Here is a 24,584-nt window from a genome sequence, read left to right as displayed (position 1 = left end):
TGCAGAACACAACAGCCGTCTGTGACCAGGCGAAAAAACGTATCCAAGCCAAATCTTCATACCATAACCGCTAACTGCTACACAGCCTACATGTTGTCACCATAATAGCTAACGTCATAGTCAACCTAGCTAGCTACTAAAACTAACGCATTAGTAAACCCACAATCTAATCCATGTGTACAATCACACAGTGCAGTGTGCAGCAAGCAGTTTAGCAGTGCAGTGTGAGCTCCGGTGGCAATACACACAGACAATGTGGGTTTCTCAAGGATTCTTTGGGAAGGGGGATTGTTCTATGTGGAACCATAATGACTCAAAGAACCCTTTGAGATCTTCAATGGTTATTTAGAGTTCACAAAAGGGTTCTTTGCTCTTTTAGTGATAATTCAAATGTAGGGGATTAGAATATTTTGGGCATAGTTTGTGCACAGCTCTTTTTGTGCAACCGTGAGTGAGAGTGTCATTCCAGTTTATCTAATATGTTGTGTACTGCAATAGCTTACTGCATATGATTATGGCCAGTGACAGTGTCTTGTGAAAGACTCCTGTATGGCCTTGTGTTATTTGACAATGGTTGATTAAGTCAGCCAGCTAGTGGTTCTCAATTCTCTCCTCTGGGACCCCTAGCTGTTCCAGACCCAGCTCAGATGATTCAACTCGTCAGTTAACATAATAATAACTATGGTATTTTGACAATATAATGTCTGAACCATTTGAAATTGAGGAAGGTTCTTAATAGAACTGTTCTCCATAAATGTTCTTTAAAGAACCATAGAAAATGGGTCTATATAGCCCCAAAAAGGGTTGTAACCATAGCAGAACCATTTTTTGGTGCTATTCAGAACCTTATTTAATGGTGCTTTATAGAACCTTAAAAAATGATTCTTTATAGCACCAAAAAGGGTTCCACTATGGCTACAAGCCAAAGAACCCCTATCTGGTACTATTTAGAAAAAATGTTTTTAGTGTGTAGCTGTAGCTTATGCTTTCAGTACTAGATTCCTTCTCTGATCCTTTGATTGGATGGACAACATGTCAATTCATGCTGCAAGAGCTCTGATAGGTTGGAGGACGTCCTCTGGAAGTCATTATAATTACTGTCTAAGTATATGGAAGGGGGTAAGAACCATTACCCTCCTAGGTTTTGTATTGAAATCAATGTGTCCAGCCCAGAGGAAGATGGAAAATAGCTGTCCTCTGGCTACACCATTATGCTACCCTAGAAGGTGCTGTTGAGGCCACTGTAGACCTTTATTGCAAAACAGTGTTTGAATCAGTTATTTGGTGACGTTAATATATTTAGTGTAGTTTTATCTAAACATTTTAAATTATTTTTATTTTTATGAAATTCACTGAGTAGGATGGTCCTCTCCTTCCTCCTCTGAGGAGCCTCCACTGCTCTGGAGCCATTTTATTTATGCCTTATTAGGTCATCAAATGTGCTGAGGGGGTTGGGTGATGGTGTTTGGAAAGACTATACGAAAGAGAGACAGAGAGACAGACATAAAGAAACAGCCTCTGCTCACTTTGCATCGCTTAGACCCAGGGCAGGGCATTGACCACACATTAACCTTGCTAACAGAGCCTTTATAGATGGAACAAAATGAGGTTGAACAATACAGAACGTGTGAATCTCACATCGCTGGAGAAGTCAGTTGATTAGCGCCTGTAAAACTGAGCTAGTTTTATAAGAAAGTATGTTCTGTAAACGGTGGTTGATTCCATCCCAGTTGCTGTAAAAGGTCCTCCTAGCGAAGAATGACTGATTTGCCGGTGGAGGTAGTTCTCAGGCACAGAGCACAGAGCACAGAGCACAGATGAATTACGGCGGACATACAGTGACCTCAGTTAACACGGACGTCAGTTGTGCTGAGCTATGAGAAGGCTGTACTGCTGTGTTATTATGGCGGGCCCTCCTCCTCTCCTTGTCCTCGGCTCTGCTGCAGAGCCACAGGTCACAGCCACACTCACTTCAGTAATTACTATCGCATAGAGTTGTGGTTGATGGATGGAAGGCATTCTCTGTGCTTTTATTCTCTCTTTCTCTCATCCCCTCTGAAAGTGAAATAAAAGGACTTGTATTTATTATGCATCCCCATTAGCTAAGGCAGCAGCTACTCCTTCTGGGGTCCAGCAAAATTAAGGCAGTTTTACATAAAAACATTGCAATACATTTACAACAGATTTCACAACATAAATGATTTATAGTTCTATCAGTAATTCTCTCACTCTCGCTCTCTCTTTCTCTTTCTCTTTAAGAGAAGGTGAGGTGAAAGAGGAGTTAGTGTGTTCCTTCCTCACCTTTCAGGTGGGCCCTATGTCTCCTCCCTTAATGTCAGCCAGTAGTGTCAGGCCAGGGCAGGACAACCAATCCCCCCACCTGCTCAAAACTGGGACAGGAAATGGCTGCCATGGAGACATTGGAAGCGAGTTCCAAAGATTTTTCACGGGTTTTGAGTAGATCTCCTGGCAAGTTCGGTCTGTATACAAGTCTGACTGGTGTTTGACTGGTCATTAGAGCCCACAGTATGAATAAAATGGTGCCAAAGGGAATGGCGGACGTTTTACGGGCTCCTGACCAATTGTGCTGTTTTGTGTATTTTTTTGCGCTGATTTTAACTTTTTTTGTACATAATTTTTCCGCCATCATTTCCTGTCAGAACAGCTATCACTAACCCCAATTTGGACGAGGACTTCTACTTCAATGAGTGGAAGGCGAAAGACATATTGATTATGGCCCTAATCCCCGACACTCAAAGAAGAAGATGACGGTGATAATAGAGGCTGGCGCGCGGGCACCCTGATGAGACTAAGGCAGTGAAGGAATAAATTGCCTCTTCCCTCTGTTCTATTGGCTAGTGTGCAATCCCTAGAGAATAAACTGGACAAGCTCTGTTCGAGACTATCCTATCAACGGGACAGTAACAACTGTAATATAATATGCTTCTCGGAGTCATGGCTGAACAAGCCATGGATAATGTACATCTAGCTGTTTTTCTATGCATAGGCAGTACAGAACTGCAGAGTCCGGTCAGATGGGGCGGGGGGTTGTGTCTCTTTATTAACAACAGCTGATGCGCAATCTCTAATATTTAGGAAGTCTCAAGGTTCTGCTCGCCTGAGTTAGAGTACGTCATGATAAGCTGCCAGTTCAACAACTTTTTGTTGTTGTTGTTCCCCTCTAATCAGGGACTGATTTAGACTTGGGACACCAGGTGTGTGTAATTAATTATCAGGTAGAACAGAAAACCAGCAGGTTCCGGACCTTGTAGGGCAGAAGTAGGCAACCCTGTTCCTGGAGTGCGGCAGGCACACTGAGAAATGTAGTTAATTGATCATTTCGGTGATTGCTTAAATTCAATACACCTGGCCTTCCAGGTCGGTTAAATGAAAAACATGAAGCACTTACGGAACTCCAGGACCAGGGTTGCCTATCCCTGTTGTAGGGTAAGAGTTGAGTACCCCTGCTGTAGACCATACTATTTACCAAGAGAGTTTTCATCTGTATTTTTCATAGCTGTATATTTACCACCACAAACTGATGCTGACACTAAAACCGCACTCAACGAGCTGTATAGGGCCATAAGAAAACAAGAAAATGCTCATCCAGAGGTGACGCTTTTAGTGGCCGGTGACTTTAAGGCAGGAAAACTGAAATCTGTTTTACCTCATTTCTACCAGCATGTCTGTCACCTGTGCAACTAGAGGGAAAAAACTCTAGATCACCTTTACTCCACACACAGAGACGCATACAAAGATCTACCCCTCCGTCCTCCGTTTGGCAAATTGGGACCATAACTCTATCCTACTGATTCCTGCTTACAAGCAAAAAACTCAAACAGGAAGTACTAGTGACGCGCTCAATACGGAAGGGATCCAATGAAGTGGATGCTAAACTACGGGACTGTTTCGCTAACACAGACTGGAATATGTTTGGCATTGAGGAGTTTACCACATCAGTGACTGAATTCATTAATAAGTCCATCGATGACGTTGTACCCACAGTGACCATACGTACATATCCCAACCAAAAGCCATGGATTACAGGCAACATCCGCACTGAGCTAAAGACGAGAGCTGCCGCTTTCAAGAAGCAGGACACTAAACTGGACGCTTATAAGAAATCCCGCTACGCCCTCCGATGAACCATCAAACAGGCAAAGTTTCAGTACAGGACTAAGATAGATGCTCGTTGGATGTGGCAGGGTTTGCAAACTACCACAGATTACAAAGGGAACCCAGCCAAGAGCTGCCCAGTGACTCGAGCCTTCCAGACGATCTAAATGCCTTCTATGCTCGCTTCGAGGCAAGCAACACTGAAGCATGCGTGAGAGCACCAGCTGTTCCGGACAACTGTATGATCACACTCTCTGTATCCGATGTGAGTAAGACCTTTAAAGAGGTTAACATTCATAAGACCGTTGGGCCAGGTGGAACACCAGGACGTGTACTCAGAACATGCGCTGACCAGCTGGCAAGAGTCTTCACTGACATTTTCAACTTCTCTCTGTCCCAGTCTGTAATACCTACAGTTGAAGTCGGACTTTACATACACCTTAGCCAAATACATTTAAACTCATTTTTTTAACGTTTTTTTTTACAATTCCTGACATTTAATCCAAGTAAACATTCCCTGTCTTAGGTTAGTTTGGATCACCACTTCATTTTAAGAATGTGAAATCAGAAAATCAGAATGTCAGAATAATAGTAGAGAAAATGATTAATTTCAGCTTTTATTTCTTTCATCACATTCCCAGTGAGTCCTCCTGACAGAGCTGGTGTAACTGAGTCAGGTTTGTAGGCCTCCTTGTTCGCACACACTTTTTCAGTTCTGCCCACAAATTTTCTGTAGGGTTGAGGTCAGGGCTTTGTGATGGACACTCCAATACCTTGACTTTGTTGTCCTTAAGTCATTTTGCCACAACTTTGGAAGTATGGTTGGGGTCATTGTCCATTTGGAAGACCCATTTGCGACCAAGTTTTCACTTCCTGACTGATGTCTTGAGATGTTGCTTCAATATATCCATATAATTTTCCTACCTCATGATGCCATTTATTTTGTGAAGTGCACCTGTCCCGTTTTACTGTGGATATAGATACTTTTGTACGTGTTTCCTCCAGCATCTTCACAAGGGCCTTTGCTGTTGTTCTGGGATTGATATTCACTTTTTGCACCAAAGTACGTTCATCTCTAGGAGACAGAACGCGTCTCCTTCCTAAGTGGTATGATGACTGCGTGGTCCCATGGTGTTTATACTTGCATACTATTGTTTGTACAGATGAACGTGGTACCTTCAGGCGTTTGGAAAATTCTCCCAAGGATGAACCAGACTTGTGGAGGTCTACAATTTTTTTCTGAGGTCTTGGCTGATTTCTTTTCATTTTCTCATGATGTCAAGCAAAGAGGCACTGAATTTGAAGGTAGGTCTTGAAATACATCCACAGGTACACCTCCAATTGACTCAAATGATCTAAATTAGCCTATCAGAAGCTTCTAAACCATGACATAATTTTCTGGAATTTGTCAAGCTGTTTGAAGGCACATTCAACTTAGTGTATGCAGACCTCTGACCCACTTTAATTGTGATACAGTGAATTATAAGTAAAATAATCTGTCTGTAAACAATTGTTGGAAAAATTACTTGTGTCATGCACAAACTAGATGTCATAACTGACTTGCCAAAACTATAGTTTGTTAACAAGAAATTTGTGGAGTGGCTCAGTTGGTAGAGCATGGTGTTTGCAATGTCAGCATGGTGTGTGCAATGCCAGGGTTGTGGGTTCGATTCCCACGGGGGGCAGTACAAAAAAAAAAATGAAATGTATGCTTTCACTACTGTAAATCGCTCTGGATAAGAGTGTCTGCTAAATGACTCAAATGTAAAAACGAGATTTAATGACTCCAACCTAAGGTGTATGTAAACTTCCGACTTCAACTGTATATGTTTCATGCAAACCACCATAGTATCTATGCCTAAGAATGCAAAGGTAACCTGTCTAAATGACTACTGCCTCAGCGCACTCACATCTGTAGCCATGAAATGCTTTGAAAGGCTGGTCATGGCTCACATCAACACCATCATCCCAGAAACCCTGGAGCCACTCCAATTTGCATACTGCCCCAACTAATCCACAGATGACACAATTTCTATTGCACTCCACTCCACACTGCCCTTTCCCACCTGGACAAAAGGAAGACCTACGTGAGAATGCTTTTCATTGACTACAGCTCAGCATTCAACACTGTAGTGCCCTCTAAGCTACGAACCCTAGGACTGAACACCTCCCTCTGCAACTGGATCCTGGACTTTCTGACGGGCCACCCTCAGGTGGTGAGTGTAGGCAACACATCCACCACACTGAACCTCAATACGAGGGCCCCTCAGGGGTGTGTGCTCAGTTCCCTCCTGTATTTCCTGAGTTTTCCCAAATTTTTCCTAGTTTTTCCTAATCTCCTAGATTTAGCACAGACACTTCAAAACCTTGTTTCTTATGATTTATTTGACACTTATGAATGTGTTATTCAATGCATTTCCATGGGCTTTAGTAGTAAAGGCCAACATCAAAAGTTTATAAAATAATTTTTGTTCTATATTTTTTTTTATATGTAAAGGGGTCCTAAAATTCAAATTTTAATGGCTAAATGATCCATAGTATGATCCTAAGCACCCCCCTCTCCAAACGTCTATAACTCTAAGGAATTAAAACTGGTAAATGTTCTCTCCGCTGCCAAGATAATATTTTTTACTTATGCTTTGGTCTGTGTATTTTTTCCAGTGAAATTTATTTTTTCAATACATTTTGTAATCTTTAGATATAGTTTTCCACGTTTCTAAGGCACTGGCTTGAAATGTAATTTCATGAATAGTTGTGTTATCATTTTGGTTGTCATGTTGAATATTGATTCATGACTTTGGATAAGTAGACCACAAAGCCTGTTAGAAAGTATGTATCGTTGGCTCAGTGACAGCGTTTTCTGTCAAAACTTTCTGGGTCATTAAGTTCCCTGATGATGACATTGTAGTTTGTGTCTGTGAATAAAGGGAGGCATTCTACTTTCTACTCGTTCCTGCATTTGAAAGAAAACAGCTCATGTTCGATTCATCATTTCCTCAAGAAAAGTCAAAGCAATTCACATAATTGTTTCAAAGTGGGTCACTATAGCCACAGCCAGACTGTTGAGATCTAGAAGTCCGATAGCCATTGGAAAGTATCTTTTGTTCTGCTGTGTGAGTTTATGTGTGTGTATGTTATGTCTTTGTTAGTTTTACCCTTGTAGGAATATTGCACTTTAGCTTTTTTTTCTGCTCAGTGTTCGACTTGTTCATGTCTGTCCAAATTGATGGTGGGAGAGAAGGTTTGTTCTGGAATTCGAGTGCTGTCTTATTTTGTTGTTAATCACCCAGCAGTCAGCCCTCAGCCCTCAGAAGGAGATCGGCAGCGAGAGAGACAGAGGAGGCAAGGGGGCCCAAGGAGCGGTGAGAGATGGAAAGAGAGAGAGAGACAGAGTAAGTGAAAGAGAGACAGGGAGAGATAAGAGGGACTGAGAGAGACTGCGAGAGTGGTAGACAACGAGAGAAACATAGAAAAGACAGAGCGAGATTCGAGAGGTAGAGGGAAGAGGGAGAGAGCATGGAGGAATACTAGTGAGGAGAGAAAGAAAAGAAAAGACAAGGGAATAACAAGTAAGGCCAGACGTCCTAAGAGGGAGCTACAGAATAGCTACAGAAGGTGACGGAGAGAGTGAGAGAGAAAGAGAGAATGCCTGTGTCTCTCAAGAGTGCCATTTCTTTGCAGCCAGTCTCACTGTAAACTGAGAGTTAAAGACTGAGCAGCAAGGCTGAGTCAGTTTTTCCATCTTAGTCTGCTACTGAGGAGGGGAAGGGGGGGGGGGGCGGCAGACACTGATTTATCTCTCTCTGGTCTGAGACTCTGAGCTGCTCAGCGCTTGCTGTGGAGACGATGAAGTAAACCATCTGGTATTCCCTCTGCTAAAGCAATAAGGTCAGGGCTAAAGCCCCAGCAGAGTAGACCGAGAAGCACAGACAAGCGCTCGCTCACACGCACGCACGCACGCACGCACACACACACACACACACACACACACGCACGCGTGGTGAACGAGCGCACACATGCAGGCAGATGGGCACACACACGCTCACACACACTCCTCTAGCTGGAGCTACTCCTGGCTTAGTGTCATTGTGTCTACCTGTGTGCATTTTGTGAAGTGAACCAACAGCTGTTTTATGCACTGTAGCTATAGACACAAATATTTCTCATCGTGGTGTCCCGATATTAGTGTTTATACGTTTGTGTTGTAAGTTTGGGTGCTACTGGAATATTTTTTATTTGTTTACATTTAAGCAAGCCTGTGTTTATACAGATTGTTGCTGTCTACTGTTGTAAACTAACTGTTCTGCTTGGTTGGTCATTCTAAAGATACACTCAACTCAGTTCATGTCGTGTGTGTGAAGAGTGTGAACGAGTGTGTGTGTGTGTGTGTGTGTGTGCGTGTGTGTGTGCGTGTGTGTGTGTGTGTGTGTGTGCGTGTGTGTGTGTGTGCGTGTGTGTGTGCGTGTGTGTGTGTGTGTGTGAGACTGGAGAATCTTTGTCTGCATTCCCTGTGTTCTTTATCTTGTCTGGTGTTTCCTGTTATTCAGAGTGTGATTGGGAGCTAGCTGGAGTTATTCCCTATAGGAATAAGTTGCCCTGTGACCTTATTAATTCAGCCACTTACTTAGATAACTAGCGAGTTAAATTTAGGGGTCGCCCTAACACAGAATTCTTCATTTTTAAAATGCTTCGGGAAATATCTTGTTGCTCAGCATCAAACAAATGTTGTGCTTCAGTTGCACTTCTCCACTCGGATGCGAATTCAAGAACGGGCAGTCTGACGGATGTGTAGCTACTTTTCTCTGTGTACTTTTCTCGGTGTACTTTTCTCTGTGTACTTTTCTCGGTGTAGCCAGACAACTTTTGTCAGTAAAATGCCAGATTAACTTTAAGCAAAACATTAGGGAATGTAGCCGGTTACATTCTTTCCATGACAAATATTAGAAATGCAATGTTTTTTTTTTGCATACAAATAACTTGCTTTTTCATTGTAAACTCATTTACTTATGTTTTCAATATGACGGTATTGAAAAACCATCCCGTGGCCATTTCCAAACACCCCCATTATACGGTTTATACGTTATACCACCCGAGCCTGAAGGCCAGTCTCTTTGGCACATGACATGGCATAAAGGAAGTAGATTATCTACAGAGACTGGTACACAGGCTAACTCCTTAACATTTTAAGACATGTATTTTCATTGTTAGAGCGGCCTCTTTCTGGTCAATCTAATGAATAATCTGTGGTCACACACGATAACTGAATTGTGTTAGTCACACACGATATCTCAATTGGCCCAAGGGGTTGTGGGAAGCTCCGTCATTTGTGGGGGATGACATGTTTACCGTTGCCTTGTTTATGTTATGTTATGCTTGTTTCTGTTTCATGTTAATATTGTTTGGGTGAGCGTGTGCGTTGTGTGATGTGCGTGTGGGGGGTGTGGGTGTGTGAGCGAGAGAGAGACAGAAACAAAGAAACAGAGACAGAAAGCGAAGGAGAGGGTAGCTAATACAACAGGGATCGGTTTCATAGGTACGCAAATGGTCAGTAAATCAGGCAGACTGCTGTAATGCACAACGGGTTCAATGTCGCTGACGTTAGTGTGTGTGTGAGCAGGAGTGAGAGAGTGTGAGCCTGTCATTGCGTCTATGTAGTGGGCCGTAATTGGTGTAACGTAGCTGAGATTAGTGTGTGTGTGTGTGCGCATGCGCGGGACGTGTGTGTGTGAGTGTAAGCTCGAGTGTATGCGGGCGTATGTGCGTGCGTGTGTGCGTGTGTGTCCTGTCAGTGTGTCTATGTAGACGGCTGTAATAGATGTAGTGGATGTACTGACCGCAGGATAATCTTAGGGGCGAGACATATGATTACCAAGCCAACACCCTCAGGTCACTGCTGATCACTACCTGTCAGTCGTGAGGGCAGCTGAGTGTTTTTTTATGCATGTGTGTGTGTGTTTGCACACGTGTGTGTTTTTGCATGTTTGTGTGTGTGTGTGTGTGTGTGTGTGTGTGTGTGTGTGTGTGTGTGTGTGTGTGTGTGTGTGTGTGTGTGTGTGTGTGTGTGTGTGTGTGTGTGTGTCTGTGTTTTGAGGGTTAATTAAACATGAGCCAAAATATCCTGATATACTATGTGTCACATCAGTCCTTTCCCCTTATAAGGCTCAGTGTCTAGATCAACATGTCACTACTGGCATCCGTCCAAGTTGGGTAACAGTTGGATAAGAGTTGGATAGGAGCTGATATCCAAATAGCCTCCCCACCCACCTGCCGTCCCTCCCCATCTAGGATGCTGCGCTGTAGGAGGGGGAAGTTCCGTTTCCCACTCTGCCCTGGTTGTTTTCGCTGCCCTGGTTTCTAGGCGACGGGCAGACAGACGAACAGACAGGCGGGTGGACGGAGGGTCAGACACAGAGACAGACTCCAAACTGCTGCTAATTGCTCTTTGTCCTCAGTGCGAGGTCAAGCATGTGCCTCACTGCCTGCAGCCTGGTTCAGCCAGCCTGCAGGAGAAGGGAGGGGAGAAACGTGGCTTCGTCCTATGTGGTACCCTATTCCCTATTTAGTGCACTACTTTTGAGCAGGGCTCATAGGGCTGTCTGGTCAAAAGTAGTGTACTATTTAGGGGATAGGGTGCCGTTTGGGACGTTACCAGTGCAAGAAAGAAGAATGTTAATCCTGATTCCCGCTCTGTGGAGAACTCACCCTGATTTACTGGACCTGTTGCCTGCAGCCTGGCCTGCTCCCCCAGCAGGGAATGAGACGGTCCACATTGAATGGACTAGAGTCACTCTGAATGGACTTTGGTGTGTGTGTGGTGGTGGGGGGGGGGGGGGGGTCGTTGTGTGTGTGTGTGTGTGTGTGTGTGTGTGTGTGTGTGTGTGTGTGTGTGTGTGGCGATGTGGTGAAACGAGGGGCACCCAGCGGAAATCAGAGAAAGAAAGAAACAGAGAAATAGAGAGAACAAGGAAGGGAGGCCAAGAGAAGGAGGGAGAGAGCGAGGGAGCCGAGAAGGGTCGTCAACCACATCAAGCCCTCTTCCCTCTTCTCAGTGAACAGCGTGAAGAAATGTAACGTTTTATTTCTCTCATGTTAATTTATTTTCACTTGCAGTTATTTGATGAGTAAATTATCCCTTACAGCGCTGCTAGAGTACCTCCCTAAGCCAGCCCATGTCTGGCAAAACAGATCCATAAAAATGTCCAACAAAAAAGGTCTCTTCACACACGCTACTTATACAGTACCATGAAGGGCTTCTTTGAAGTGAATGAAGACTAATAAGAGAGTGTGAGTAGATGGACAGACAGCACCCCACAACAAGTTCAATATCAGCCTTTGGGAACTGAAGACACAGTAAAAAGACAGGGGGAGAGGAGGAGAGAGGGAAGAAAGGGGAAGAGAGGAGAAAGGGTAGTTGCCTCAGTCACATCCCTCTGATCTCATACTGCCTCTTCAACAGATGGTGATGTACCATATGGGTCTGATCAGGAGTCTCTGAGGGTTTCTACTTAACTTACTGAAGCTATGTAGTAGTGCTGAGCGATTCACTGACATGTCAGTTATTTTTCTTTTTTTTTAAACAACTAATTGACCAACTTAGGTTCAATTATTTGAATTCCATTCAAGTCGTTTTCTTTCTGTAAGCTCAATGCGCACATTGCACAGTTTCTGTAGAGATAAATCAGATCAAGCCCGAACTGTGTGATGTCGTAGGGAGTTGTAGTTTCCAACAGGCCAATATTCTACATAGTTTAGCGCAGAAAACGTGTTAATTAACTACAACTTTTGACCGTCTGGTCTGTGTGTTTCTTTTACACCTGCTATGTTAGGTTAGTCTGGGGCAGACGCGGAGAGAGAGGAGACGGAGGAATGCGTCATTTGAGCGCTATAGAGAGCAGTTGCTTCGTAGATATCTCTACCAGAAAATACATGATCTAAGTCACGTGTGAAACTCGTTCCACGGAGGGCCGAGTGTCTGCGGGTTTCCGCTCCGCCCTCGTACTTCATTGATGAATTAAGGTCACTAATTAGTAAGGAACTCCCCTCACCTGGTTGTCTAGGTCTTAAAACAAAAACCTGCAGACACTGAGCTCTCCGTGGAATGAGTTTGACACCTCTGAAGTGATTGATAGTTTGGTATTCAGCAGTCATAAAAGTATGCCTTATTCACTTTGAAGAACTACTAAAATAGTGATTTAGTCAGACGGCATAGGCAGCAGCTCTATAGAGATGAGATGATGACTTAATAACGTCATAATAACGTCATCAAATTAAACAAATGTAATATACCGGTACACAACAACTGACATAGTTTATTAAAGTAAAGTAATGTGAATAAATGATGGTTAATAAGTGATAAGCAGTAATGGGCAGTCACTACCATCGTGGGACTTTCATTCATTGTTTTACTCTGTGTTGTTACAGCATTCAACCCACATAATGCATAGCGCATTTAATGTCATTTTAAAAGAAAATTGAAATCGGAATCAAACCAACCTCCAAAAGCACTAATCGCTCAGCGCTACTATGTGAAACAGTCAGGCTTTTGATTTGATCTGTGATGACTGTGGGGAAGGGCAGTTGAATTGGACTATGACTGTAAGGCTACAGGTGTGTGTCACCTGGACCCTTCCAGTCATAGTGTGTCAGTTAGCTCTTTTCACTGCTGTGTTCCAGACTGCCCTACTCTGTGGTGTTTCTTTGTGGTAACTGTAGCTACGACCCAGTGGTCGGTTTGATGGTTGCAAAGCCATTCTGCATCCAACTTTCAGTGGTTGTGATGGTGGTGACAGAGCATTATTACATTCTCAATTCATCTCATTTGTTTTAAGAGCATATTGAATAATGACAGCTCTATCGAGTTCTTTGGTCGCAGAGTAAGACATCCCTGGACCCTGCCCGGCCCCAGTCAATTTCACACACAAACAGCACCTCTCTCTCTCTCTCGCCTCTCTGGGAGGTGTGGGCTGCGGTCAGCCTGTGTTTACCAAGGGAAACGCTCTGGCCCCAGCTTCAGTTGGGGGTCCATCACGTTGCTCCCTCGAGGGAGCCGTCACGCTAAGTAGACAAACACTTCAGCTTAATAAGGTGTGATTGACAGCCATACCTGTGGGTTAGGTGTAGTTTACTGCTACCTCAGGGAGGGTCAGAGGAAGGTGAGGCAAGCGTGACCGGAGTTTGGGTGTGTGTGTGTTTGCCGAACTCAAGTTTTTTTCCACCGCTGTTGAATTGGGCTAAACACACATCTGCACACAGAAAACATGCGCAGACACGTATGGGACAGATGTGAGGAACAACCTCTATTCATTTCATTTGAAGTCATAAAGGCTAAGCTATTTTAGCCATTGCTTGTCATCAATGAGATCAACGAGAACCGATTTCTCAGTGTGCACCACATTCCAGATATGACACGTTGTCTCATTCACATCCTGTGTACAAGACACCGGTTTGACTGATCAGACCCAGGCAACAGCAGAGAACATTACATGTTTCACCATACCAGCTGTTTTAGCAGACACTGCTTGTGTCAGTGGACCTAACATGTCTGCCTACTGAAAAAACGTGTTTCTGTATGTTAGGGTTTTTACTCTCTGGACAGAAGGAGATGTTAAGTCACCCACCTTCCCTCTCCCTCCTGTCCAGTAAGCAGCTAATTGCCCCTCTCCGCCTCCCAGTAGTGGTAGGAGGGTAGGACAACCCCTTCCTGATTACCACAGTGTAATGATGAGAATACCTCTATCACAGGGACTCATCGGGGCATCAGAGCAAGGCAGAAAATAACCATCCAGAAGGAGAGGAAATTAAGAAAAGGCGAGGAGAGATTTGTGAAAGGAGTAGACGGCTGGATAGAGGGAGAGGAAACGGGAGATTATGGCAGAGGGGAAAGAGAGAGGGTATCCTGATAACCATGGCTTCCTCCCCAAAAGCTGCTGATTTTTATAGGATTAGTTTGTGTCAGAGGGGATTAGCAAAACCAACAGGTCTCCGCAGGGGTCATGACATGGTTAGCATCGACTGGCTGATCGCAACCAAACTTCCTCCTCCCCTTCCTCCTCGTTTTCATCTCCAAGCACTGCTCGATGACTTACGCAACAATGTCTTCCTTTTGCATTATGACTATAGTTCACATGATATGCCACAACTATGTTGGGTAGCCTAAATCTGAAATGATACCCTATCTTCAATTAGGGCTGCGACCATACCAGTATCGCAATATTTTTTTCATGGTAAAAATTTGAACACGAAGCAGACCAAACTCTTTGGTCCTTTTAAAAATCTGCTGTAAGTGAAACATTGTGTGCTCCAGCTTGGAGAATAAATTAATGTGACTCTGGATGACATTATATTGATGTTTGTTTCCAACGTAAGGGCTGTTTTCCTGAACAAGTTTCGCATTTTCTTTCCTTGCCATGATACACCGGTTAGCTGACAAACCTCACGAAAACGATGCGCATGCTTCAGTGGGGGCGGAAGTCTGTGTGTTGTTGTGATTCTGGATGGCCAGATAGCTAGAAACTATGACAATAAGCTGCCATGTGGGGAATCGTAGGTGGCTCGTTTCAGCTAGTTTTATCTTGTTCTTGATACCGTGTATTGTTTTGCGTTGTTGTGACTGATGTCACGTCTATGGTAATATGGCCACGGTCTCTCCAATGGAGCCAGTCACACTTTTTTTCTGAAGTAATTGCAGTCATCAGCTAATTGCTGCTGTCAGTGTGAAATGTTGTGGCTGTTTGCTAAGTATAGAGCTGTTAGCTAACTGTAGCCGTTAGCTAATTGTAGCTGATTTCCCAATTGCTAATGCAAGCTTGTACTCGCTGTTTGCTCATTGTAGTTATTGACTCAGTGTAGAGTAAACAAACTCCTGCCTTTAAAATTGAGTGAAAGGAAAGCCACCCCCCCACGACCTTTTCAACCCGACCCTGCCTAGCTAGACACGACAAGTTCAGGGGGGCAGATATAACCTTGTTAAATGGCTTCTGGAACTGCAGAGTGGAGTTGGACGGGACCTGTAAGGAGTATATGGGTTATTTATTGATTTGGTATTTTGTAGGGCTGGGACGATACCAGTATCGCGATACTCGTTAGTATCGTGGCAAGGAAACAAAACACAAAGCGAATGTACCTCCTTTAGGGAAACAGCCCTAATGTTGGAAACAAACATCATTATGTTGTCATCCAGAGTAACATTTATTTATTTCCCAAGCTATAGAACATCATATTTTACAGACAGCAGGTTTTTAAAGGACCAAAGCGTTTGGTCTGCTTCGTTTTCTCTGTATCGTCCCAGATAGTATCTTGTAGTTGGAGACTATAGACAACCCTATGAAGTTGTAGTGCTGATGCTGGACTAGATGAACCTACAGCTATCCTAGCTCAGTTGTGGTAACAGTGGTTTTGAGCATCAGCAAGTCATCTAAAGTTCAACTCTTGACTACCATATTCACATGACGCCCAGCAGCAGGAAGTGTGTTGGATTATGTCCTTATATGGATGTGGGTAGCCCTGGATCGGCAGTGGGGTCAGTCTTGATGAATGGTGACTGTCTGAGGACTTAACAGAGACAGGGAGGAGAGAGGAATGGAGGACATGGCTAGAAGACACACGACATTCACCAGACACTAATTACTGTAAAACACGCTGGCATAACGCTGGCTAGAGGAACGAATAGCCATCATAGTGTGACTCAGTGGATTTTTAATGTAGTCCGCTACGTTCCTCCTGCTACAAGGTCCTAAGTCATTTGATGTAGCTAGCCTATACAGAAGTTCCTACCTCAAGGTTATCCTAGAGCTAACACAAGGTCCTAAGTGATTTGGGGTGTTTAACTAAGCCTGTTGTTACTATGAGAGCTCAGTGGGTTTGGGTGTTTTCAGACGGTCATTTTTGTTCACATCAGTTAGACTTGAGGGTTATAGACAGACGCCACTGTGTTCAGCCACTGTGTAATCAGGAGAGAGAGGGATGCCCTGAAGATATTGAGTTAGGTGGGGTTTCATGTTGATGAAAGGAGGAATGCCTAGGAGTGTGTGAGTGGTCAGATTGACATATTTTGCTATGTTTCAGACAACTTTCTACTCTATGTTTCAGACAACTTTCTACTCTGTTTCAGACAACTTTCTACTTTATGTTTCAGACAACTTTCTACTCTGTTTCAGACAACTTTCTACTTTATGTTTCAGACAACTTTCTACTTTATGTTTCAGACAACTTTCTACTCTATGTTTCATGTTTTTCTCACTTGTAGAAAGAAACGTTGCATTGGTGTGTTCCCGCACATGTATGTAACTATGTGAGTGAGTGCATGTGTGTCTATGTGTGTGACAGTCCTGTGTTGATGTGATGCCCAGTGGCCCTAGCAATCTGTCAGTGTTCTTCTGTGGTGGCTGTCGTGAGGTTTCATCCCTCTCCACCTCCGCCCATATAGGCCTCCTCCCATGGGCCTTGTGGCTGTGGGTTTCCCGGGAGACCGACGGGCTCTGGGCTGTTGGCAGGTTGAAGATAAACAGTGTGGTGGTATGGGATTGACAGGGAGCAGCATTCCCAAATTGCCCTAGAGAAAAGGTAGAGCAGGTTTATGCATTCACAGAGTATTCTATTCTTGTAGATACAGTATGTCCTCTGGAGACTCATGTGGATAGGATTTCAGAGGTATTGTCTCTCAAAATAGTTTTGTTTTACATTTTTTTCAATTGTAAGGAGTTGGCTAGTGTTGATGTAAGTTTATGTTTCACTTCATTTTGACAGGGGGGGAAATATCCGACTGTAGTAGAGGTCTTTTAGACGAGCTATCACATTTCAGTCAGTCAGCAATGCCAGTGATAGTCATTCTCTATCAGGCCTGGGTAATTCCAGTCCTCGGGGGCCTGATTGGTGTCACACTTTTCCCCATCCCTAGCAAACACATCTGATTTAAACTAATTGCATTTTTAACTGAAGATCATGATTAGTTGATTATTGGAGTCAGGTGTGTTAGCTGGGGCTGAGGCAAAAGTGTGACACTAATCAGGCCCCCAAGGACCGAAGTTGCCCAGGCCTGCAGCTGGTGGGTGCATTGTGTCACTTATTCCATTACGAGCTGATGATGAGAGACAAGGCAGTGTCTTTGTTTAGGCCCTTCAACTGCTTCAAGAGGCTATGTCATTATGTGGTAGGTTGTTTTTGCAGGGGTGCGTAGGTATCATGCTGTCAGGCTTAGAGAGAGGGTGGGCAAGGAGCGGTGGGGGTAGGTGATGAGTGGGTGTTGGTGGAAGTTACTGCACCTTCTCCCAGATATGTAAAAATCATCTGGTGCGATAGTCAAATATGTCCCACCTAGCAATGGGATCTTGTGCTGGGTTCCGCTGATGCTAATGTTTGGATTGAAAGACAATTCTGTAGTTAGAGGTTGGATAATAAGAGTCTTCTGATTGAAGACAGGAAGAGAGGAGAGGACCAGCTGATAGAGGAAACAAGGGAAGGGTTTGGATAATGAGGGAGAGAGACAGAGAGAGAGAGACAACTTAAGAAAATTAACAACAATGACAAATGGTTTGATGAATAATGAAAGAAACTTAAGAAAGAAATTGAGAAACCTATCCAACCAAAAACATAGAGACCCAGAAACCCTGAGTGTACACTTTCACTATGGTGAATCACTAAAACAATACAGAAATACACTACGGAAAAAGAAGGAACAGCGCGTAAGAAATCAGCTCAATGTAATTGAAGAATCCATAGAATATAACCACTTCTGGGAAAATTGGAAAACTCTAAACAAACAACAACACAAAGAGTTATCTATCCAAAATGGAGATGTATGGATAAACCACTTCTCCAATCTTTTTGGCTCTATAACAAAGAACAAACAGAAAAAAAACATATACATGAGGAAATCCAAATATTTGAATCAACTATTAAAGACTACCAGAACCCACTGGATTTTCCAATTACATTGAATGAACTACAGGACAAAATATAAACCCTTCAACCCAAAAAGGTCTGTGGGGTTGATGGTATCCTAAATGAAATATACAGACCACAAATTCCAATTGTATATACTTAAACTCTTTAACATCATCCTCAGCTCTGGCATCTTCCCTAATATTTGGAACCAAGGACTGATCACCCCAATCCACAAAAGTGGAGAGAAATTTGACTCCAATAACTGCCGGGGGATATGCGTCAACAGCAACCTTAGGAAAATCCTCTGCATTATCATTAACAGCAGACTCGTACGTTTCCTCAGCGAAAACAATGCACTGAGCAAATGTCAAATCGGCTTTTTACCACATGACCGTACGACAGACCACATATTCACCCTGCACACCCTAATTGATAAACAAACAAACCAAAACAAAGGCAAAGTCTTCTCATGCTTTCTTGATTTCAAAAAAGCTTTCGACTCAATTTGGCATGAGGGTCTGCTATACAAATTGATGGAAACTGGTGTTGGGGGAAAAATATATCACATTATAAAATCCATGTACACAAACAACAAGTATGTAGTTTAAATTGGCAAGAAACACATACATTTCTTTCCACAGGGCCGGGGTGTGAGACAGGGATGCAGCTTAAGCCCCACCCTCTTCAACATATATATGAACAAATTGGCGAGGGCACTAGAACAGTCTGCGGCACCCAGCCTCACCCTAATAGAATTTGAAGCCAAGTGTCTACTGTTTGCTGATGATCTGGTGCTTCTGTCCCCAAACAAGGAGGGCCTACAGCAGCACCTAGATCTTCTGCACAGATTCTGTCAGACCTGGGCCCTGACAGTAAATGTCAGTAAGACAAAAATAATGGTGTTCCAAAAAAGGTCCAGATGCCAGGACCACAAATATAAATTCCACAGGTAACTTCCACAAAGCTATGAACGATCTGAGAGACAAGGCAAGAAGGGCCTTCTATGACATCAAAAGGAACATAAAATTCAACATACAAATTAGGATCTGGCAAAAAAAAATCTTGAATCAGTTATACAACCCTTGCATTTATGGTTGTGAGGTCTGGTCTTCACCAACCAAGAATTCACAAAATGGGAGAAACACCAAATTGAGACTGCACGCAGAATTCTACAAATATATTTACAAAATAAACTGAGCAAACTAGATTGCTATTTGGCCCTAAACAGAGAGTACACAGTGGCAGAATACCTGACCACTGTGACTGACCCAAAATTAAGGAAATCTTTGACTCTGTATAGACTCAGTGAGCATAGCCTTGCTATTTAGAAAGGCCGCCGAAGTCAGACCTGGCTCTCAAGAGAAGACAGACTATGTGCACACTGCCCACCAAATGAGGTGGAAACTGAGCTACCCTTTCTAACCTCTTGCCCAATGTATGACCATATTAGAGACACATATTTCCCTCAGATTACACAGACCCACAAAGAATTCAAAAACAAAATCCAATTTTGATAAACTCCCATATGTATTGGGTAAAATACCACAGTGTGCAATCACAGCAGCAAGTTTTGTGACCTTTTGCCGCAAGAAAAGGGCAACCAGTGAAGAACAAACATCATTATTTATGTTTATTTATTTTCCCTTTTGTATTTGAACTATTTGCACATCATTACAACACTGTATATAGACATAATTCAACAATTGAAATGTATTTTGTAACTTTTGTTTACTGTCAATTTTGTATTGTTTATTTCACTTTTGTTTATTATCTATTTCACTTGCTTTCGCAATGTAAACATATGTTTCCCATGCCAATAAAGCCCCTTAAATTGAAATTGAGAGACAGCGAGAGAGAGAGAGAGAGAGCGAGAGAGAGTTGGATAGGGAATCACCACATAGTTCACATTCTTTCATCTGACTCCATTCTCACTTATTTTCCTCTTCGTGGTCAGCACACACCCATATGAAAGAGCTCTCTCTCTCTCTTTCTCTCTGTCTGTGTTTATACAGTACGTATCACTCTGCGTTTTGACCGACCGTAAGTGTCGTTAGGTGTGTTTATATGTATGTGTGGGATAATTGTTCGTGCTGCGTGTGATATGGGTCAGATGCCTGTCCAGATTCAGATCTTGTAAGAGCTCACATTTTCAAAGCTTTCTGTAGCTAGCTGACAGTGACACAATGATATCATCGGCGGTAGACGATGTGGAAGTTATGAAGGAAATTATTCCCCCTACAGCTGTGGAGGGCGATGGTGATCGATGGTCATGTGTGTCTGTAGTCGGTTTGAATCTGGAATTTTGTTAAGAGCTGGAATAGTTGATTTTTTATTGATCTGTACTGCACGCGACAGCCCTGTGTAATGACCTCCAGCTAGAGCCTGTTGTGGGGCTCCCTCACTCCCTCCATCCTTTCTCTCTCAGATGGTTGGGGCTATTGAAAGCCCGCTCTGAACAGACTGATTAAGTGTCTGTGGTCCTGGCTGACCGGACACCCGATCCTCCCTGTTTTTACCTGTGTGTGTGTGTGTGTGTGTGTGTGTGTGTGTGTGTGTGTGTGTGTGTGTGTGTGTGTGTGTGTGTGTGTGTGTGTGTGTGTGTGTGTGTGTGCGTGTGTGTGTTTGTGTGTGTGTGCGTGCATATTTAAAGAGAGCCTTTCTCAGCCTTACTGAACACAAGTATGCAAACACAGTGCCAGAGAATGCGTGCTTTTGTCTTTGTTTTGGTTCTTAAAACCTTGCAATAAACGGTTCCTTCTATTGTTTTACTACCTTCAAATCACCTCCATTTTGTATTGACCACCCTGTACCCCTCACTTAAACCCTATGTAGTCCCTACATGGGTCCCTCCCTTCTCCTGTCTCCATCCCTTCTCCTGTCTCCATCCCTTCTCCTGTCTCCATCCCTTCCGTGTGACTCTGCTCTGAGTAGTACTGCTCTATGCTCTGGGCAGCAGCCTTGCGGCAGAGACCATTGCAGCATCAGTACGCTGTAAACAAATGATTTGTTCATTTCATTTGACCAAAATATTGAAGTAATTATTTTAAGTGATTTCATTTACTAAGCATTTGATCCGATTTCTCTATACTTAATCATTTTAAGTTCTTGCAACAACTTGCCATGTGGCTTCATTTTTAGATGATTGTGATTAATGTTGTATGCATGTCTGAAGAAAGAAAAGTAGATTTCTATATTCATATTAAGCAGCTTGTTGTAACCAAGAGGTGTAATGGCTCATGAGGAAAGGCTGTCGAACCCGTCAAGCACATTGATGTTCAATGATGAGACGAACCCTTCCCACCATCGCTATTCTTAATGACAGAGGCAAACGCAACACACTGTAACGCTTGCAGTTTGACCCCGTTACTGCTGGTGGACTGGGCACTCTGCTCAACAAAGTGGGTTCAAATTGTGAATGATCAAATACATTACACAATGTTTAACATTAAATGTTTGTGAAACGCTTATATTTTGGGTTTACTAAATAATTGTGTTACTTCAACTCATATTTAATCATATTATCTCGAAATTCGACGCATTTTGATTGATGGCTAGTATTAATTCCCTGGACTTTATTTGTGTAAATTCAAACGACTTATTCAAGTTTTTTTTACTCAATAGGACATCACATTTACTCAATGACGTTGTGTAAATGTGTTGCCTTCATTTTATTAAGTAGATGAAACACTTCATTTCTTACAGTGTAGCATCTGTCTACAGACACGGCTCTTTGCTCTTGGCATGTTGGGGTTATCTGGGCAAGCATGCGTATGGTCACTGGTTCAACCAAAATGTCACACCCTGTCCTGACGCGACTGTGCTGCTCCTGCTCCTGCACCTTTCCTGCCCCTGCAGTGCTCCGGGGGAAACCCCAAGGCCCGGCCTGAGAGTGTGCTAATTGCATGTTTGTAGGAAGGAAGCGAGAGGCAGATGGAGCTTTATTGTGTGGTGGATGAATGGATGGAGAGATGGACTCTGTCATGGCTCTAGTCCATCCTTGCATCCACACAATTGGCACAGAAGTTGCCTTTATCCCTTATTCAACTATGGATATTTTTTAAACCCCCTAATGGTTCGGATTTGGAAATTGGGCACATTCATCCGATCCTGGATCTGTGGTTAGGGTGTAGGACATACTCTCACAGTTTAGGGTGTTCATGTAACTGTCCCCCTGTCTCGTCAGTGAGAGAATAGGGGTCAGAGGGGACGGGATAGAAAGAAGGTCTGGAGTGCATCTACTGTACTTTAAGAAGGCCCCGGCTAATAGCTAGTGAAAGGAGGATCTGTTTATCTGTCGACAGCCTTAATAATCGGGTTACTTTGAATGGATACTGACAGACTCTCCTGTTGTGGGGGGCTTTTAACGCTGTGGGTGGCATGGCTTTGTGCTGTGGTATACTTTATTGTGATTATTGAGAGATGTGAGTCTGAATTTGAAATGAGTGTCTTTATATGAGTCCAACCTACAATCTGTCTCTCCCTCTTTCCCTCTGTAGTGGAGCCAGCGGACCTCTTGAAGATTTTAGATTTTCCCAGTTTACCTGACGGCGTTACGAAAACGACAGGTTTCTGCGCGCATAGGAAGTCAACAAAAGGAGCCGATGTGGCCTACAGAGTATCCAAAGAAGCCCAGCTCAGCGCCCCCACCAAACAACTATACCCTGGTAAGTACCTGACAGTGACCGTTCACTAACTGGTTGATCTCCTTTGACCTTTGAACTGAAATGATACCTGTTCCTTCCTTTCATGTCTTCCTCACTATCTCCTCCGATCGTCCCGTCCTCTACTACCCCAATGTACAGATGACCTTGTTTACATGACTATCATCTAATGCTTGTTAGTGGGATGCTAAAGATACTACCTAGCTAAGTTTGTTCCTATTGGCTGCTCGTGGCCTCTCCTCCACTAAGTCTGTTCCGATTGGCTGCTCATGGCCTCTTCCCTACCTTTGGGCATTGACTCAGATGAACTCGTTGACCTCTAGTCAATAATTAAAAAACCGACTGTAAAACACTGGTGTAATGTCCTAACCTGGCTGGGAAGTCCCTGTCTTACTGCAGTAAGACTCCCAAAAGACCTGTCTCTTTTCCTCCCATCCCCTCACACGCCTCTGTTCCCCTTCCAACTAGCTATCTGTTTTATTGGCCATTGCGTCATGACGACATGATAGTTTACAGCACTGCAGATTGGGTGGGACAAATGTGAAGACTCCCCTACCACTATAGACCCCGACACACTCATAGACGCCCACACACACACATAGATATCAAAGATGGCGCCGTACTGGATGGCCGCTGTTATGCAAGCTCCGACCCAACTTTGCTGTTTTGTGATTATTTTGTCGTTTATTTTTTGTCTATTTTCATGTAACGTATCAGCTATGATTTCTTACAACCGACAAGAACTCTTGAACATCAGATCGGCAGTTTATTACCCCAATTCGGGCTTCTACTTCGACTCATCTGCCCAGGGCTCTCTGTAATTCCAACCCAATTTTCGGGCTCCCCAAGAGGAAACGCTGGCGTTACAGAGGCAAGAGAGGGGGGGATCCTGTTGAGATTAAGGCGAAGGGAAAACTGGCCACCTCTTCCCTCCATTCTACTGGCCCCTTGTGGACACTTAATAATAAGTTGGATGACCGCCGATCGCGGATTCGCTACCAACGGGACTCTCGGAACTGCAATATTCTTTGCTTTTCAGAAACACATATTTCCTGTATATAGTATGCTTACTTACTTTATTGTGTATTTCATATTTCTTATTTCTCGTGTGCTTTTTTCTAGTAATACATTGCTATTATTTACTGCATTGTTGGGGTTAGAGCTGACAAGAAAGGCATTTCACTGTACTTGTGCGTGTGACATTAAAACTTGAAACTGGAAACAAGCACACCATGCTCTCAAACAGTCTCCCACCGCCACCTCTCCCACGATCTCTCAGTGCTTCATGCGCCATAATTCACTTCAGTAAGCCCCAGCTCTGGTGGAGTGTTTGGATTGAACTTCAGCCAAACTCTATAGACCTGTCAGGTTGTGTTTTTTTCAAGCCTGTTGGCCTTACGAGTTTTAATGTCACGTGCGCAAGTACAGTGAAATGCCTTCCGATCATTGTTGAGTGGCTGATATTTCTACTCCAACGTCCAAGATCAGCTCGTATAACACCAGACCTCAGAACCAGAGGAGGCTGGTGGGAGGAGCAATAGGAGGACGGGCTTATTGTAATGGCTGGAATGGAATAAATGGAACGGTATCAAACACATCAAACGTCTGGAAACCACATGTTTAACTTCTTTCCATTTATGCCATTCCAGCCATCACGATGAACCCGACCTCCTATAGCTCCTCCCACCAGCCTCCTCAGCTCATAACACACGCAGACTCTCTCTCGCTCTCTCTTACTCTCTCTCGCTCTCTCTCTCTCGATTCGTCTTTACAATCTTCCTCACGTCTGTGGCGTCTGTGCACATCTGCATTGAATAAAGATGGAGCTCGTTCTGTTTCTAATTCAGACACACTAAAAAAGAGGAGAAGAAAATGAAAAAAAGAAGAAGAGAGGGGCAGACCGTCATAGAGGCATACTAATTCTTC

The 24,584-nt window shown here is 43.5% G+C and overlaps 1 protein-coding gene across 2 annotated transcripts in view; it reads left to right on the top strand.

Moving 5' to 3' along the window:
* LOC115203847 (collagen alpha-1(XI) chain) overlaps positions 1 to 24,584 on the top strand; it is a 142,126-nt gene that overhangs the window by 20,468 nt on the left and 97,074 nt on the right. For both annotated transcript variants that reach the window (XM_029768881.1, XM_029768880.1), the window contains exon 2: positions 22,494 to 22,661. In XM_029768881.1, the coding sequence (XP_029624741.1) occupies positions 22,494 to 22,661 (168 nt within the window). The remainder of the gene's footprint in view (positions 1 to 22,493; positions 22,662 to 24,584) is intronic.

Source organism: Salmo trutta, chromosome 12 (assembly GCF_901001165.1).
Source record: "Salmo trutta chromosome 12, fSalTru1.1, whole genome shotgun sequence".
In the NCBI taxonomy this organism is placed as follows: Eukaryota; Metazoa; Chordata; class Actinopteri; order Salmoniformes; family Salmonidae; genus Salmo; species Salmo trutta.
This window is presented reverse-complemented; position numbering and strand designations above follow the sequence as displayed.